This window comes from Chiloscyllium plagiosum, chromosome 27 (assembly GCF_004010195.1).
Source record: "Chiloscyllium plagiosum isolate BGI_BamShark_2017 chromosome 27, ASM401019v2, whole genome shotgun sequence".
In the NCBI taxonomy this organism is placed as follows: Eukaryota; Metazoa; Chordata; class Chondrichthyes; order Orectolobiformes; family Hemiscylliidae; genus Chiloscyllium; species Chiloscyllium plagiosum.
The window spans coordinates 33102435-33118765 of NC_057736.1; the positions used below are offsets into that span (position 1 = coordinate 33102435).

The 16331-nt window shown below is 38.6% G+C and overlaps 1 protein-coding gene across 2 annotated transcripts in view; it reads right to left on the reverse strand.

Annotated features, from left to right (window-relative positions):
• The window catches only part of csmd2 (CUB and Sushi multiple domains 2), a 1704811-nt gene that overhangs the window by 548062 nt on the left and 1140418 nt on the right, over positions 1-16331 (reverse strand). For both annotated transcript variants that reach the window (XM_043717868.1, XM_043717867.1), the window contains 2 exons: positions 9090-9164; positions 1538-1625 (listed from right to left, as the gene is read on the reverse strand). In XM_043717868.1, coding sequence (XP_043573803.1) covers positions 1538-1625; positions 9090-9164 — 163 coding nt within the window. The remainder of the gene's footprint in view (positions 1-1537; positions 1626-9089; positions 9165-16331) is intronic.

Consider the following 16331-nt stretch of genomic DNA (forward strand, 5'->3'; position numbering starts at 1 on the left):
TCACCAATCTTTCCTCATTACTGAAGTATCTCATCCCTGGAATCATTTTTGGGAACCACTTCTGCACCATTTCCAAAGCATTCACATCCTTCGTGAAGTGCTGCATTCAGAACTGCATACAATATTCCAGCTGAGGTCAAACAGTGTCCATCATAAGTTCAGCATAACGTTCCTGCTCTTGTACTCTATGGCTTTATTAATGAAGCCTCCTGTATATTTTAGTTTTAAAACAGTTCTTTCTGTCTTGCCTCATTTAATGACTTATGCACATACACAGCCAGGTCAGTCTGCCTTGCACACACTTCAGAATAGTACCATTTATTGTAAACGGTGTCTCTATTTTAATTGTATGGAAACATCACCACTCATTTCTCCACATTGAACTTCATCTGTCTCCTATCTGGACACTCTGCCAACTTGGAGAAATTGAGGACTGTAGGTGCTGGAGATCAGAGTCAAAAAGTGAGGTGCTGGAAAAGCACAGCCAGTCGGACAGCATCCGAGGAGCAGGAGAATCGACGTTTCGAGCATAAATTCTTCATCAGCAATGTATGATTTCCTAATGAAGAGCTTATGCTCGAAAAGTCGACTGTCTTGCTCCTCAGATGCTGTCTGACCAGCTGTGCTTTTCCAGCACCACACTTTTTCACTCTGCTAACTTTTGAATATCTTTTTGAAGTTCTACACTTTATTCTTTCTGGTTTACAATTTTTAGAAAGTTTCTGTGATCCACAAATTTTAAAACTGCACTCTGCACAGCATGCCTAGAAATTTATATATTTCAGGAAATGCAAGTGTCCGAACTCTGACCTCTGGGGAACTCCATGACAAAGCCATCCTTCAGCCTGGAAAATATCTATCAAATATTTTTCTAGAAGTTCATGTACATCACACTGACAGCCTTGCCCTTATCAACCTTTGCTGTTGCCTCTTCAAAAAAAAACTCTACAACTGACTACTAGGAAGTCTGTGATGGTGATAAGCTTTGTACACATTCTGATCTTCCCTCATGCTCTTAAAAATCACCCTTGGCTATTAATGAGAAAACATTTTCCACAACTATTTCTGTTCATACTCAGGTACAATTTGCATTGTTTAGGTACAAAACAATTGGATTTTTTTTTTATTATTAATGATTCCATCTTAATTTTTAAGTATTTGGTCCTGAAAATGTCTCCAGTAGATTTTTTTAAACCTGAAACACCTATAAACTATCAACTGTACACATCTTTAAACATACAAAAATGACAGTGATGCCAAACACGAAGAGTGAGATTCTCTGTGGTATTTTTGAGTTTTTTAAATCAAATAAAAATCAAATTGTTGTGGAAATAATGCGAATCAATCATTCACAAATCCAACCTATAATCTTTCACATGTTACTTTTCTACTTGTTTTTGCATCCTTCATACCTTGACTGAAATGAAAGGAATTTGCATTTGAAGCAAACTTCAAAAAGAGTTCTAAAAGGTCACTTAGATATTTCAAATGATAAATACACGCACAAATTAAACCTGCTGATCCAAGTGCTTCTTACCTGAAATCCACACCTGTTCTTTTCCCCCATTCAGGAACTCCTGGGTCAGGACACATATTATAACCCTGTGCTGTTCCTGCTTGAGTCACTATAAAGAAAATAGATATATTTATGTGAAATCTTTACAAATACCAATTTTTTTAGTGATCTTTCCTCCAATTCCTCCAAACTACAACTATTGATTAATGAATAAGATATCACTACAAATAAACCCTATCATCAATAAAACAGCTTGGTGGTCTAATTTTAACTGGTGAACCAAATGATGATTTAGAGTGGCACAGCGGCTCAGTGGTTAGCACTGCTGCCTCATAGCATGAAGGACGTGGGTTTGATTCCTGCCTTGGGCCACTGTCTGTGTGGAGTTTGCACATTCTCCCTGTGTCTGTGTGGGTTTCCTTAGGGTGCCCTGGTTTCCTCCCACAATCCAAAGATGTGCAGGTCAGATGAATTGGCCATGCTAAATTGCCCATAGTATTAGGTGTTTAAGTGAGAGGTAAATGTACGGGGGGTGGGTTACTGTTTGGAAGGTCAGTGTGGACTTGTTGGGCCAAATGACTGTTTCCATACTGTAGGGAATCTAATGACTCATTTCTTGTTTAATCTTGATGCATTTACTTTACTATTGATTCTCTCATTAGAATATTCTGCTTTTACTTGCTATATGAATCTCTCACGTGCAAGTAATATATGTTAATATGTAATACATTAACCAAAATTTTAATGTTAAATTTGCCCTTGCAAAATCAGAAGAATTCCTTTATGGGCACTCAAACTTGTTGGTCATACTACTGATTCAAAGTAATTTAATTTCACATGGTAGTGTAATATTCCATCGTGCACAATTTTGACAGCATTATTAATCCATGTCAAGTAGATGTGCTGACAGCAAGGTTAAAATACATTTACAATTACATTTTCCATACTCTCACTTGTACACTACCAGAGATAATTAAATCACTTGATTTCAACAATTGATTGATGTCATGAAAATAAGTAAGTCAGAGATGAAAGTGAAATACAGGGTATCATGCACACCAGTCTGCAAAACATAATCAGCTATAAACATGAACACTCTTTCACTCTCTGCAGCTGCTGCACGACCTACTGAGTCTTTCCAGCATTTGTTTTTCTTTATTTAGTATGCCATAAAAGAATTAGCTGATGGACAATAAAAAAATGCCTTTTATTAAGTTGAAAAAAAAATTAAATGGAATTAAAGCTGAATAATTTAAGAAGGGGGCGGCACAGTGGCTCAATGGTTAGCACTGCTGCCTCACAGCACCAGGGTACCAGGTTCGATTCCAGCCTCGGGTGACTGTGTGGAGTTTGCACATTCTTCCTGTGTCTGTGTGGGTTTCCTCCCACAGTCACAAAGATGTGCAGGTCAGGTGAATTGGCCATGCTAAATTGCCCATAGTGCTAGGTGCATTAATCAGAGGGAAATGGGTCTGGGTGGGTTACTCTTCAGAGGGTCCGTGTGCACTGGTTGGGGCAGAGGCCCTGTTTCCACACTGTAGGGAATCTAATCTAAAACTAACTTCACAATCAATTTTTAACATTCCCCTAATTTGTACAGCTGGTTGGCTTCATGTTTAATATGTGCATGTCAACAACTGCACATTGTATAGGATGTACTAAGCAGAAAACAACAGGTCTATTTCTATAACTACAACACACTCTGGTAATGTGGCTTGCAAATATGAATTATAATGCTCATACGATGGTGTCACAGCTTGGCCTGTGCCTGACAATTTTTGAACATTTAACAAAAACAAAGATGATTACTCTGTGGGTGTTCAATTCGTGTTGCAAGCCAATGTTTTGCAGAATTGTAAAGTGGGATAGTCATACAACTGAGCTTGTCCAGACAGTGAGTGATGTTGCGCTTGAATGTAGTTAAGTGTAAAATATGAACTTTAAATAACAACAATGCTACCAGCAGAAAGACACAAGGCAGAGATAAGTAGAGTGTTAATAATTAAGTTTAAAAAAAACTATGTCCTTCAAAATTGCAGCTTCCAGCATTCAGTTTTCACAAACATAGTTGCAAACTACAGTTTTCAGAAAGTATGTTCAGCAGTGAAAGCTTTGGACAACATTAACTTCAGTACACCAGTTAAAAATCTGGAATGATGTAAACACAGGGAGATTATAAAAATCCCATTGGCTTTGCAAAACGTAAACCAACTCAACGTATAAAGGAAAAAATAATGAACACAATCATAACTGGAAACTGTAGAAAACAATAAAATCCAAATGCCACCTCAGCAATCTACAAGAATAACAGCTGCTGATGTATTTACACTGGAACCTGAAAATCATACAAACACATGTTGATTGTTGATAGACAAATGGTGAAGGGCATGAAAATGAGTTTTGACACATGTTGATTTAAAATTGCTATATAGCTCAAGCTCATGCATATTTACAGTGGACAAGGGGCAACAGTGTCAGTGGATAGTTATGATTTTTATGCCTCGAGTTTTGAACATTTTATCATAGAACATAGAACAATACAGTGCAGAACAGGCATTTCGGCCCTGGATGTTGCGCCGACCTGTGAACTACTGCGAGCCCATCCCCCATCATCATCCATATGCTTGTCCAAGGACTGTTTAAATGCCCCTAATGTGGCTGAATTTGCAGCTATGCTCCCTCATACAAGTCAACGTCATCAACCTCGGAAAAAGACTCTCACTGTCTACCCTATCTAATCCTCTGATCATCTTGTATGCCTCTATTAAATTCTGCCTTAGCTTTCTTCTCTCCAATGAGAACAGACCCAAGTCCCTCAGCCTTTCCTCATAAGACTTTCCCTCCAAACCATGAAACATCCTCATAAATCTCCTCTTCCAGTGCTTCCACATCCTTCCTGTAATGGGGTGACCAGAACTATACACAATATTCCAAGTGAGACCGCACAAATGTTTTGTACATTTGCAGCATGACATCACAGCTCTGGGACTCAATCCCTCTACCAATAAAACCTAACACACTGTATGTCTTCTTAACAGCACTATCAACCTGGGTGGCAATCTTCAAGGATCTATGTACATGGACACCAAGATCCCTTTGCACCTCTATACTACCAAGAATCCTTCCATAAACCCAGTATTCTGCCTTCCTGTTATTTTTCTCAAAGTGAATCACCTCACATGTATCTGCAATGAACTCTATTTGCCATCTCTCAGCCCAATTCTGTAGTTTATCCAAGTCCCCCTGCAATCTGCAACACTCTTCCACACCATCCAACACTCCACCAACTTTAGTGTCATCTGCAAACTTACTAACCCATCCACCTATGCCTGCATCCAAGTCATTTATGAAAATGACAAACAGCAGTGGCCAGAAAACAGATCCTTGTGACACACCACTAGTAACTGGACTTCAGACTGAATATTTTCCATCAACCACCACTCACTGCCTTCTTACGGAAAGCCAGTTTCTAATCCAAACTGTTAAATCATCCTCAATCCCATGCCTCTGCATTTTCTCCAAAAGCCTATCATGTGGAACATTATCAAAGGCTTTAACTGAAATCCATGTACACAACATCAACTGCCCTATCCTCATCCATGTGCTTGGGCACCTTCTCAAAACTTCAATGAGGTTTGTGAGACACGACCTGCCCTTGACGAAACCATATTGACGATCTCCAGTCAAATTGTTGCTTGCTAGATGATTATAAATCCTATCTCTTATAATCCTTTCTAAAACTTTTCCTACAACAGACGGAAGGCTCACTGGTCTATAATTATCTGGGTCATCTCTACTGCCCTTCTTGAATAAGGGCACAACATTTGTAATCCTCCAGTCCTCTGGTACTAAACCTGTAGACAATGACAACTCAAAGACCAAGGCCAAAGGCTCTGTCATCTCCTTCTTAGCTTCCCAGAGAATCCTCGGATAAATCCCATCCAGCCCAGGGGACTTATCTACTTTCATACCTTCTAGAATTGATAATACCTCCTCCTTACTAACGTCAATCCTTTCTAGTCTAATAGCCCATATCTCAGTCTTCTCCTCTACAATAATCTCCTTTTCCCGAGTGAAAACAGGTGAGAAATATTCGTTTAGCACCTCTCCAGTCTCCACAGGGTCCACACACAAGCTCCCACTTCTGTCTTTGACTGGCCCTATTCCTACCCTCGTCATCCTTTTATTCCTCACATACCTATAAAAAGCCTTAAGGTTGCCTTTTATTCCACCTGCTAAAGACTGCTCATGTCATGTCCCCTCCTTGCTCTTCTTAACTCTCTCCCTAAATCCTTCTTAGCTAATGTGTAACCTCCATCGCCTCATCTGAACCATTTTATCTTGACGTCACATCAACCTCTCTCTTCCGCTTAACAAGAGATATAATTTCTTTAGTAAACCGCGGTTCCCTTACCTTATCACTTCCTTCCTGCCTGACAGGGACATACCTATTAAGAACACACAATATTTGTTCCTTAAACCAGCTCCACATTTCGATTGAGCCTGTCCCTGCATTTTTCTCCTCCATTCTATGTCTCCTAAGTCTTGCCCAATTGCATTATAATTGCCGCTCCCCCATCTGTAACTCTTACCCTGTGGCAAGTACCTATCTCTTTCCATCACTAAACTAATCATAACTAAATGATGGTCACTTTCTCCAAAGTGCTCACCTACCACTAAATCGAACACCTGGCCTTAATCCTTACTAAGTACCAGATCCATTGTGGTCTCCCCTCTTGCCGGCCCTTCGACATATTTTGTCAAGAAACCCTCCTGCACACATTGGACAAAAAATGATCCATCTGATGTACTAGAGCTATAGCATTTCCAGTCAATGTTGGGGAAGTGAAAGACCCCATAATGACCACCCTGTTCCTTTCACTCCTACCCAGTTGTCATTTTTGCTCCTCCACGTCCCTGGAACTTTGCAGAGGCTTACAAAACACTCCCAGCAGTGTGACCTCTCCTCTCCTGTTTCTAAACTCAGCCCGTATCACCTCAGTAGATGAGTCCTCGTCAAAAGTTCTTTCAGCCCTGTTATTCTGTTCTTGATTCATGAATTTGTTAGAGAATAACTGGGCAAGATCTGCAGGTGAAGCAGGATAAGAAAATCCAGCCTTGAAAAGTAAGTAATATTTTCTGTATAAATTTTAACAAATGTTGGCTTTAGGACTTCAAAAATATATTTTTCTTATTCTTGGAAAATTGGGTCATACACAGCAGAGGTAATTAGAGAAGGTCGTTCACATTTTGTTCCCTCACAAATGTCATGCTACCAACCAGCTGATGGGGTCACTGGTCAGGACTCTGCTGACCTTCAAAAGGAACTGAACATCATTAAAGCACATGGGATTTCTGTGACCAAGACAGGAAATATTAAGAAATCTTGAGTCAGGAAATTTCTTGACTTGACATTTCTGACTCAGTTTAAAGGGCTATATTACAACTAATCTTTCAAGTTAAAAATCACACAACACCAGGTTATAATCAGTTAGCTAGTCTGATGAAGGGGCAGCTACCTGATGATAGAGGAGTGCTCCAAAAGCCAGTGCTTCCAAATAAACCTGTTGGACTGTAACCTGGTGTTGTGTGTTTTTTAACTTTGTCCAACCCAGTCCAACACTGGCACCTCCTCATCGTAACTCATCTTTACTTCAGTAGAGGCAGTGATGGAATAGAGTTAGGCCTGTGGGCCCCTAAAGACATCCATGGCAGTCAGCATGCTGACAATGGTTCGTGGTTTGCCTGGGAGGATATGGACCACATATAATGGAAAAGTGAGGCTGATTTCATGGAGATTGCCAGGTGCTATGAAATGCCTACTCCTGTAATGGTTCCAATAAAGTCAGGAGTATTGGGTGCAGGGTTGCTACCTGCAAATGAACACCTGCACCGGCAAAAATATTCAGTGCTGAGAACAAGGGTGGGAATCTTGAACCTATCTTGCATATTTTTCAATGGTACAGGAGTCCTCTTAATTCTGCAACAATCCAGGCCTACAATGCTAATGAACAGAATCCAGCACAGGTTTATACTAAATGACAGAATGTACTTGAGGCTATTAGTATGTAAAGCAAAGGAGTAAAACAAAATCTTCCAGTGACACAGCTGGAGGTACCAGAGATACTGGACATCTTAAGTATTATGTGAAAAGAAAAATGAAAGAGAGAAATACAGAGAAGCAAAATTACAGAAAAATCCTCAGTGAAAATGGAATGAAGATGGGAGAAGGGAAAGCAAGAGAGTGAAATCCATAGATTACAAAGATGAAATGATGACCAGACAGGCTAAGAAAATAGATAGATTACAATTGGACCTCAAGATCACGTCCTTGGAAATATTGTTGGAAACTGATGTAACCAGGTAGAGTTGCACATAAGGAAAACAATTGCTAAGGGCAACCAAGTAAATCAGCAAAGTGGTAGAATTAGGTCAGACATATACAGCAGGAAAGCAAGAAAGTTTTTTAAAGTTATTTAACAGATTACCGGAACACATTATGTTAATAGAGGATAAATAAGACAATAGAAGCAATAGACAACAGCTCTCAGGGGACTGGATTCCCATCTGTATCCTCAATAAAGACCTCAGCTAAATATGGATGAGGAAAACCATTTGGACCACATTACCTTATCTTTCAATAAAAGCATCAAATTTCCCTTGACATTATCATAGTATAGACACAGTAGAAAATCAAAATTGAAAATTTATTGAAGAGAGAAAAAAAACACATAGACTTAGGACAAAATCTTCCCCTCCAAGATCACATTCCCATCCTGCCCCAAGTTGAAACCCCTTGAGTTATCAAATAACGGCCTGAGGGGTAACTTTTTCACACAGATGGTGGTGTACGTATGGAATGAGGTGCCAGAGGAAGTGGTGGAGGCTAGTCCAATTACAACATTTAAAAGACATCTGGATGAGTATATGAATAGGAAGAGTTTAGAGGGATATGTGCCAAATGTTGGTAAATAGGACTAGAACTGTTGAGGATATCTGATCGGTGCAGATGAACTTGACTGAGGGGTATGTTTCCATGCTGCACATCTCTTTGGATTCTATGACCAGTTGAGGGGTCTTTTCGTGCCATTTTCTGGTATAAACTCCATTGAGAACACTGTTTCCAACCAGGAAGTGCAATGGCCTGCCCAATGAGTTGGATAGGGGCTTCAATGTGTCACAATTTAAAAATAATCTAGGGTTTGGATGTAGAGTAGGGTCTGGTTGCTGAAAGACAGTGACGTTGCTCCTCAACCCGATGACACACCTCTCACCACAAGCCTCGCCCTGAGAAGTTACTGGCCATCCCCACTGCCCCCAGGTTTCTACTGCACCACAGTTTCTGAAATGGCATTGTGGTTTACAATAACTGTCAGCCTCATAAAATTATCTGGAAAAAGGCCAACTGGGTGACCACTTCAATGCCAGGATACACTGAGCTTTCTTGATCACGTTGGTGCTGCTGGTCAGTAACATCTCACATATTTTTGCACCCACTATTACACTTTTCATAAAAAGCAAAATATTCATCCTTTAAATTAGTTTGTTGAACATAAAAAACAGAGTCACTTACAAACTGAAGGCTTCTGATTATCTTTGCTTGGGAGCAATTTTACTCCTCGAGACTTCAGTTCAATCAACTTTTTAACTACAAAAAAAAAGAACATTTGCATGAGATATTCACGAGCAAAATATACTGTTTGCACTTCATAATCATGACTTCTATTTACATGGCAACTACAATATGAAACAATATCCCTAAACCTTTTGTAGGAGTGTTATTGAACTAAATTAGACATGAATCACTTCAGGTCAAGTAAGGAGAGATGCATAACACCCTCATTGAAGTGATAGGTCTTAAGAAGAATCTTAACAGAAAAAATGAGGGAGAAAGTTGGAGAGGTGAAAGGTGGAAATCCCAGAGCTTAGATCTTCACCAGCCAAAAGCACACAGGGACTCTCACCAAAACATTCTCAAAGACAATTTTTGATGGGCAACAAATGCTGGCCTTGCAGGCAATTCGCATTACAAGAATTTTTTTTTTAAAAGATCAGAATTAGAACTAACGTGGAAGGCGTCAGACTAGGGCAGGTTACTAAAATAGGATGGGATGGGCAGTGTTGAGGCCATGATAGAATTTGGAATTAATGACAAGAATTTTGAACCCAAAGTGATGGATATTGGAGCCAAATGAAGCTGAGTGAGTGCAGGGGTGATGGGTGAATAGCGCTCGATGGGAAGTAAGGTATGAGCAACAATAGTTTGGAGCACCTCAAGTTTATGATGGGTATAGATTGGGAGACTAGTCAGGAGTGCACTGGGATAGACGAGTCTAACTGTAACAAAGGCTTAAAAGAGGACTTTAGTAGAAATTACCATGGATAAGGTGGATAGGACAATGTTCTAGAATTGGAAATAGACTTTCTCAGTAATGGTGAAGGTACATGGTCAGGAGGTTATCTCGAATCTTCAAGTTGGAAACAATCTGGTTAATCTCAGAAAGTTTCCAGGAAGAGTGAAGTTGTGGGTGGCTTCACCTTCTCGGTATTAAACTGAAGGAAGCTTCTGCAGATCCAATCCTGGATGGTGAATACGCTGTGTGGTAATTTAACAACAGCAGAAGAATCAAATGGGATGATAGTAAGGTGGAGCTGGGTGTTGTTAGTCTTTATGTGAAAACTAACAAAGTACATAATTTTTCAAGTGCGCAGACATTAGAGTGCGATAGTGAGAACATCTTCACAATCTAGATTGATAAACACTCTTTAAAATTAACACAGCAAGAGTAGAGTATGTTTACATTGTTCTGAATCTGAAGGGCAAAGTTTAATTATAAATGGAGAATCTGTTTACTTTATGCTTATTCAAAATTCTTTAATTTGAATGAAATGAGTTATTTTGTTTCTGCTGATGTCATCTGGTGTTAGTCAATTTGTAATCCAATACAATCAGGAAAGGGAATGTGACATCATATCATTAATCACATTCAGTCAAGTATTGATGAATTTTAAAAAAAAGCAAAAGGTTGCTGGAACCGGTTAGCAACATTTCTGGGTGTAAATCTATCCAAAATATTTGCGCAAAATGCCTGATCATGGTAAAACTGAAAACCACAGATCCAAATTGTAGCTTTTCTTCATGCACTCGATGTGGCTTAGCTGAAGAAGATGTTAACTCTGAGATCTGTCTTATGCTGTACCAACATTGCATATACAAAATTCAATTAATCCAAAGGCTCATGCAGAAATGTAACCAGAAATTTATTTAAAAAAACTCAAAATGAATCTCGGCATGCCGATCATTTAAAGGAGCTATTGCATTTTCAAGATCTGACCATGATTAAAAAAGCTTTAGCAAAATAATTTTGTTGTGTAGCTGGTAAGGGTAGACTGAGTAGGTAGAATCAGCAACAGTCCTATTAAACCGTTCACATTTAAGTACCATGTTATTACACTGTTTTATAATTTATGTTATATTATACTATTTTATGGCATCTGAATGGGGCATTGTTAAATAGTGTGGATTATGTTTCACTGGTTTGTCAGCAATCAACATGACTTGTTAATGAACTGAGACAACAGTCACTAGACAAAATTTTAAAAAAATATTTTTATTAGAAATTGAATTTTATACATCATTTAAGCTGGTAAATAATATGCTTTATTTCTACATAAAAATAGTCACTTGTGGTAAATCTATTTGCAGTGGTAATAAGTTGACATACTATTATATCAAAAGAGTATTTTTAACGCAAAGAATTAAAGAAACATTTTGTAGTACTGTTAAAATTCATTGGCAGATTTTACATTTACAGATAAGCAAGCTAGTGACTAGAAAGTACTGCGTTCATTCATTGGATGCTTGCATCACTGACAGAGCCAGTACACACTGTCCATTCCTTGGTTTCCTTGAGGAGATATTTGCAAGCCGATCTTCTTGAACCAGTCCATACAACATAAATGTAGCCAGTGTCCTTTTAGAAATGAAGTTTGAGAATTTTGACTCAGTGAGGAATATTTTCCAAGGTGATCTATTGAAAAATTACTTTTAGCAATTTATGTCCAGATTGCCAGTTGCTGAAACTTGGTAACATTATTTTTCTCTTCATTTGACTTAATTTTCTCTCACATTATTAGTTTGCAACTTCCCATTTCACTAGTGCAGTGAAGTGGTAACCGGCCAAACAATTATCTATATGATTAAACTGGAGATATTTCTGACTTTAATGCAAAGAATCATAAACCATTCAAATATAATTACATATGTCAGCACCATTAAAAATATGACGTATAGACAAATGTTTACTTCACAGCAGGGTTTCATTGAAAAACAAACTGGTCAGGTCAACCTGTGCATCCAACTTGCCGTTAAACCTCGTAATGTTTGAATATTTTCATGTTGTATAATGTTAGAAAAAACAAGTGATAGAGTGTTATGGAATAGACCAAACCCCCTTAAAGTTTATGAAGAAAATAGCCAAGACCCTAACTTTTTCTTATTTGAAACTCAAGTGCCATGCTTTGCGTTTAAAATGTAATTCAATTGGTCAAATTACCAGCAGTGAAATTACCAACCTCAAATTACCACACTCAATTTGTACACTTTAGTTAAAATACAACAATAGAAAGAATTGGAATAACTTAACTCTGCTGAAAAACTTAACAGAATAATAGATTATTTAACAACTAAACGTTAACTGTTCCAATAGAGTAACATCCCATAAACACACCCTTGGCAAAGGCAAATGCAATAAAATAGATAATCTCACATGCAATTCTAGCAGCAGGAAGAGAATTTCCAATGTTTAGCTCTAACAGAGAGAGGAATAACAGCTTCCACATCCAGTTTAAAGATCCCAGCGATCAAACCTAAAAATCCAGTTTCTGTGGGAGCTTACCCCCACCCATTCAGGCTGCTTCTATTGTTCCAATTTAAAAAAAAACAAGGCTTCACAAGCTGTCTATTTCATTGGCTTGAGCAGACCAATTAGCACCTCTGTACCAAACTTTCTTAATTAAAAAAGGACACAACACATCTCTTAACACCATAGATTTGTCACAAGAGTTCTTATTTCACACCCTTGCTTTTGATTTAATTAACTAACATTAGTAAATGAAGGAAATTATGCCTTTGAGTGACTCATTTCTTTACTTAGTAAAGCCCTAGTGTGAAACCAAAGATACATGTCTTTTCCACACACAGGCAGATGTGCATATGGTATTGCATTTTAAATACAATGTGTTTGGTTTTAATCTCATTCCTGTATTCAGCGCTCTTAAGAAATTCCATTAAATATAGAAACACATTTGTGAGCAGGCTAGTATTTCTATTCCCTCTTCAAACAACGGACAGATGTCAGATTACAATTATTTTAAACAACAGGATGGTCCTGTGTTTCTTTATGAACAGTTAAATATATGTTGGGGGCGGGGGTAGAAGTTTCTGGGCTTTCTTTTATGCTGTTGCAAGTGAAGAACTATAATCTGCTGAGTGTCTGCAATGTCTTCACTGCAGTTGCCTGATTGTAGATAATAAGCTTTAAATCAAACTACTGAAGGATTTACAGATTTGGCATGTGACAGTACTGAAATCATGAATTTTTCAAAGCTCTCTCACTTTCTATAATTTATATGATTTATTTTAATTTGACAAAAATTGTATAAGTTAATTTAATGCAGCCTTTAATACCTCATACATGAATCAAACTGAAGGAGCAGAAATGCTGCCCGAATCTTGAATAAATGATGCAGATGAAAGACCACTGAATAATTAACTTTTTATCATAGTCCATGCTTCAAAGCCAAAGTATTCATTCTGTTTTAGTTTCCACACAGAAGCTGAAAAGAATGTTTTGTTTTGGTGAGGGACAGGAGTGAGTTATTTATGCGCACAACTGATCAAAGACAATTTAGGAGATTACTTTGTGATGCATACTGCCAGTATAATATGTCAGGGTAAACAACTATCTGGCTTCTGGACTTGGACATATTGAAGGATAACTCATTTATTCTATCTTGATTACTAATTCTGTCCATGACTAAAAGAACAACTATTGTCCTTTTACCAACAATGACAACACATTAAAAGGTAATTAATTATACTCTCAGGGTAGTTTAAGTTGCTAGATGGATCTAAGCCTTCCTTAAAGTAAGCTGAAAAGAAAATATAGGTATAAGCAGTTTTCAGACATCAACCAAAACTAAGAAAAGATGAGAGGAGAAAATCAGTTAGATATGATCAGAGCAGTGCCAACAATGAAATCAAAAGCTAGACTTGAGGACATAGATGAGGACATTCCAGATGAAAGACTTTTGTACAAAACATTGATTTTCCTGCTCCTCAGATGCTGCCTGACCTGCTGTGCTTTTCCAGCACCACTCTGATCCAAAAACTTGAGGACATAGATGAAGAGAGAGAGAAAAAGAGAGATGACCAGCAAAGATACTTAGGCAGAAAGGGCCAGAGTGTTACACAAGAAGAGATGAAAGGTCTACCACCAGAGCTAGAGTGCAGGAAGGAGGAGTAATTAACAATTGTAGTTAGATGATGATCAGTCCATTCTGAAAAAGTTAAAGGAAGTGGTGAGATATCAAAAATCAAGTGTATTGAGAGATGTATAAAGAAGAACCAATGTTCTGAATTTTTAGATTAGATTCCCTACAGTGTGGAAACAGGCCCTTCAGCCCAAAAAGTCCACACTGACCCTCCCACCCAGACCCATTTCCCTACATTTACCCCTGACTAATGCACCTAACACTACGGGTAATTTAGCATGGCCAATTCACCTAATCTGCACGTTTTGGAATGTGAGAGGAATCCAGAACACCTGGAGGAAACCCACACAGACACGGGGAGAATGTGCAAACTCCACACAGACAGTCACCCAAGACCGGAATCAAACCCTGGTCCCTGGCTCTGTGAGACAGCAGTGCTAACCATTGGAGCCACTGTGCTATTGTGTATTGGGGATGGAAGCCTTTAAATTTCTCTTTGAAAAGGCAGTGAGAACAGGATTGAGAGGTTCCAGATTAAAGATATGTAGTTTTAGATGGGAAATAATGCATAAAAATGGAGTTTGGAGGATTGTCAAAATAAATCGATGAAGGGTGGATTTAAGGTGCTAACCCAAGGCAAACACACAATAGCAGAAGAAACGATTCCAAGAGTTTTTCTTTGTTTAAAAAACATCACAGTCTCTTCTCATCTGATGGAGTTCAATGATTCTGTCACAGCAGAATAATACGAAGTATGTTACTATATATACTGAGTTAATATCTACTAGATAGGAAACGGGGAAGGAGATGTGCAGGAAATTCACTCGTAAGATGAAGATCAAAAGAGCTTTTCACCATCACAGGTACAGGTCAGGCACTCTCAGATATCCAAAATATCTTGAGGTTTCCTCAGTCAGCTTTGAATGAATACACTGAAGCCTCTTGTCACTTGCAATTTAGAACTGGCAGATTTCTAACCATTTCAGAAATCAAGCATTTCATACTGTCAGTCTTTTGTTAAACAGGGGATGGATTTCTACAAAAACAGAACACAATACCATTCTCACTCTTCCATTCCTTTCTGTCAGTCTGTCTTCTCATTCTTATGTTTTTTCTCTCACTTTGTCTTGGGAACAGCTGGCCATTTTGAAGTCCATGTAAAGTCAATAAGTTTCATTCATTGTTTGATTCAGATTCCTCAAAACTAACTTTAGAGCCAGTCTCATAATTGGATCATTTTCACTTGTGGTGATTGACAGCAAGGATAATCAGAGATATAGAAACAGGAAATGGTATCTGACTTTCAGCTGACAGTACAAGTAGCAAGTTTGTGATGAGAACAAATCAATTATTTTTCAAAAAGAAAGTACGTCACAGCCTGCTAATAGCATTGTGAAATTGCAGAATACCTCTGTTGACAGCACATTATTTGTGCTACATTTATCTACATGGTCTTTCAAGTCTGTCATTTGACGCTTTCAAGTTTCTTTCACTGTCCATATAATAATCCTGTTCTCCTGTCTCTAGGACAGCAGTGTCTAGGCGATCAGCAACGAGGCACAAGTTGAAATTGGATTTTGTTTACATAAGCTCTGCGGAAGATAATACGTAGTATTTAGTGCCAAATGATTTTTGTTGTCAGGATTATGAACCCGACTGGATATAACAAACAAAATTCAAAAGATCTACAGAGGAAGACCCAAACAGAGTTGCAGGTAGAACTTTGGGACGCAGTTGCCTAGTTGATCCCAATTCAATCTTGTCAAAGACTGTGATGGGATCCCCTGACTGACGGCTGTCTCGAAGGACTTCATATATGACTATTTCTCTAAGAGTTGGATACAAAAGAGTTGCTGAACATGTAAGAACACTGCTGAGACCTGGAGCGGGTATGAGATTAACATAGCACATTGCCATACAGCAACATGTACAACCCCTAGACAGAGGACTGCTTAGCAGCAAGATAAGCTGCCTCGTTCTGTGACTGCACTAATTGACATGGTATGACATGGGAAGACAATACAAGAACTTTGTGAGCAAGCAGGGAGCCTGCTGAGCATGCAAGCTAGTGTCCCTCAGCTACAACGTAGTCCCGTGTGTGAGCTGAGTGCTTGCCCCTGTGTGTAAAGTGGCCCTGCTGTAGCCTTTCAATGTCAGTTGCTGGTGTACATGTAATGCAAGTAGGGTCATACAGTCAGTGAATAGGAGAAGTACCAAGATGGTCATGATAGGCTGGCAGATGTTGGGAGCAAGTAGCAAATATGAAGGAGTAATGGGTTTGGCTGGGGCACATGTAATTTGCCCTGAGCTTCACTTTGAT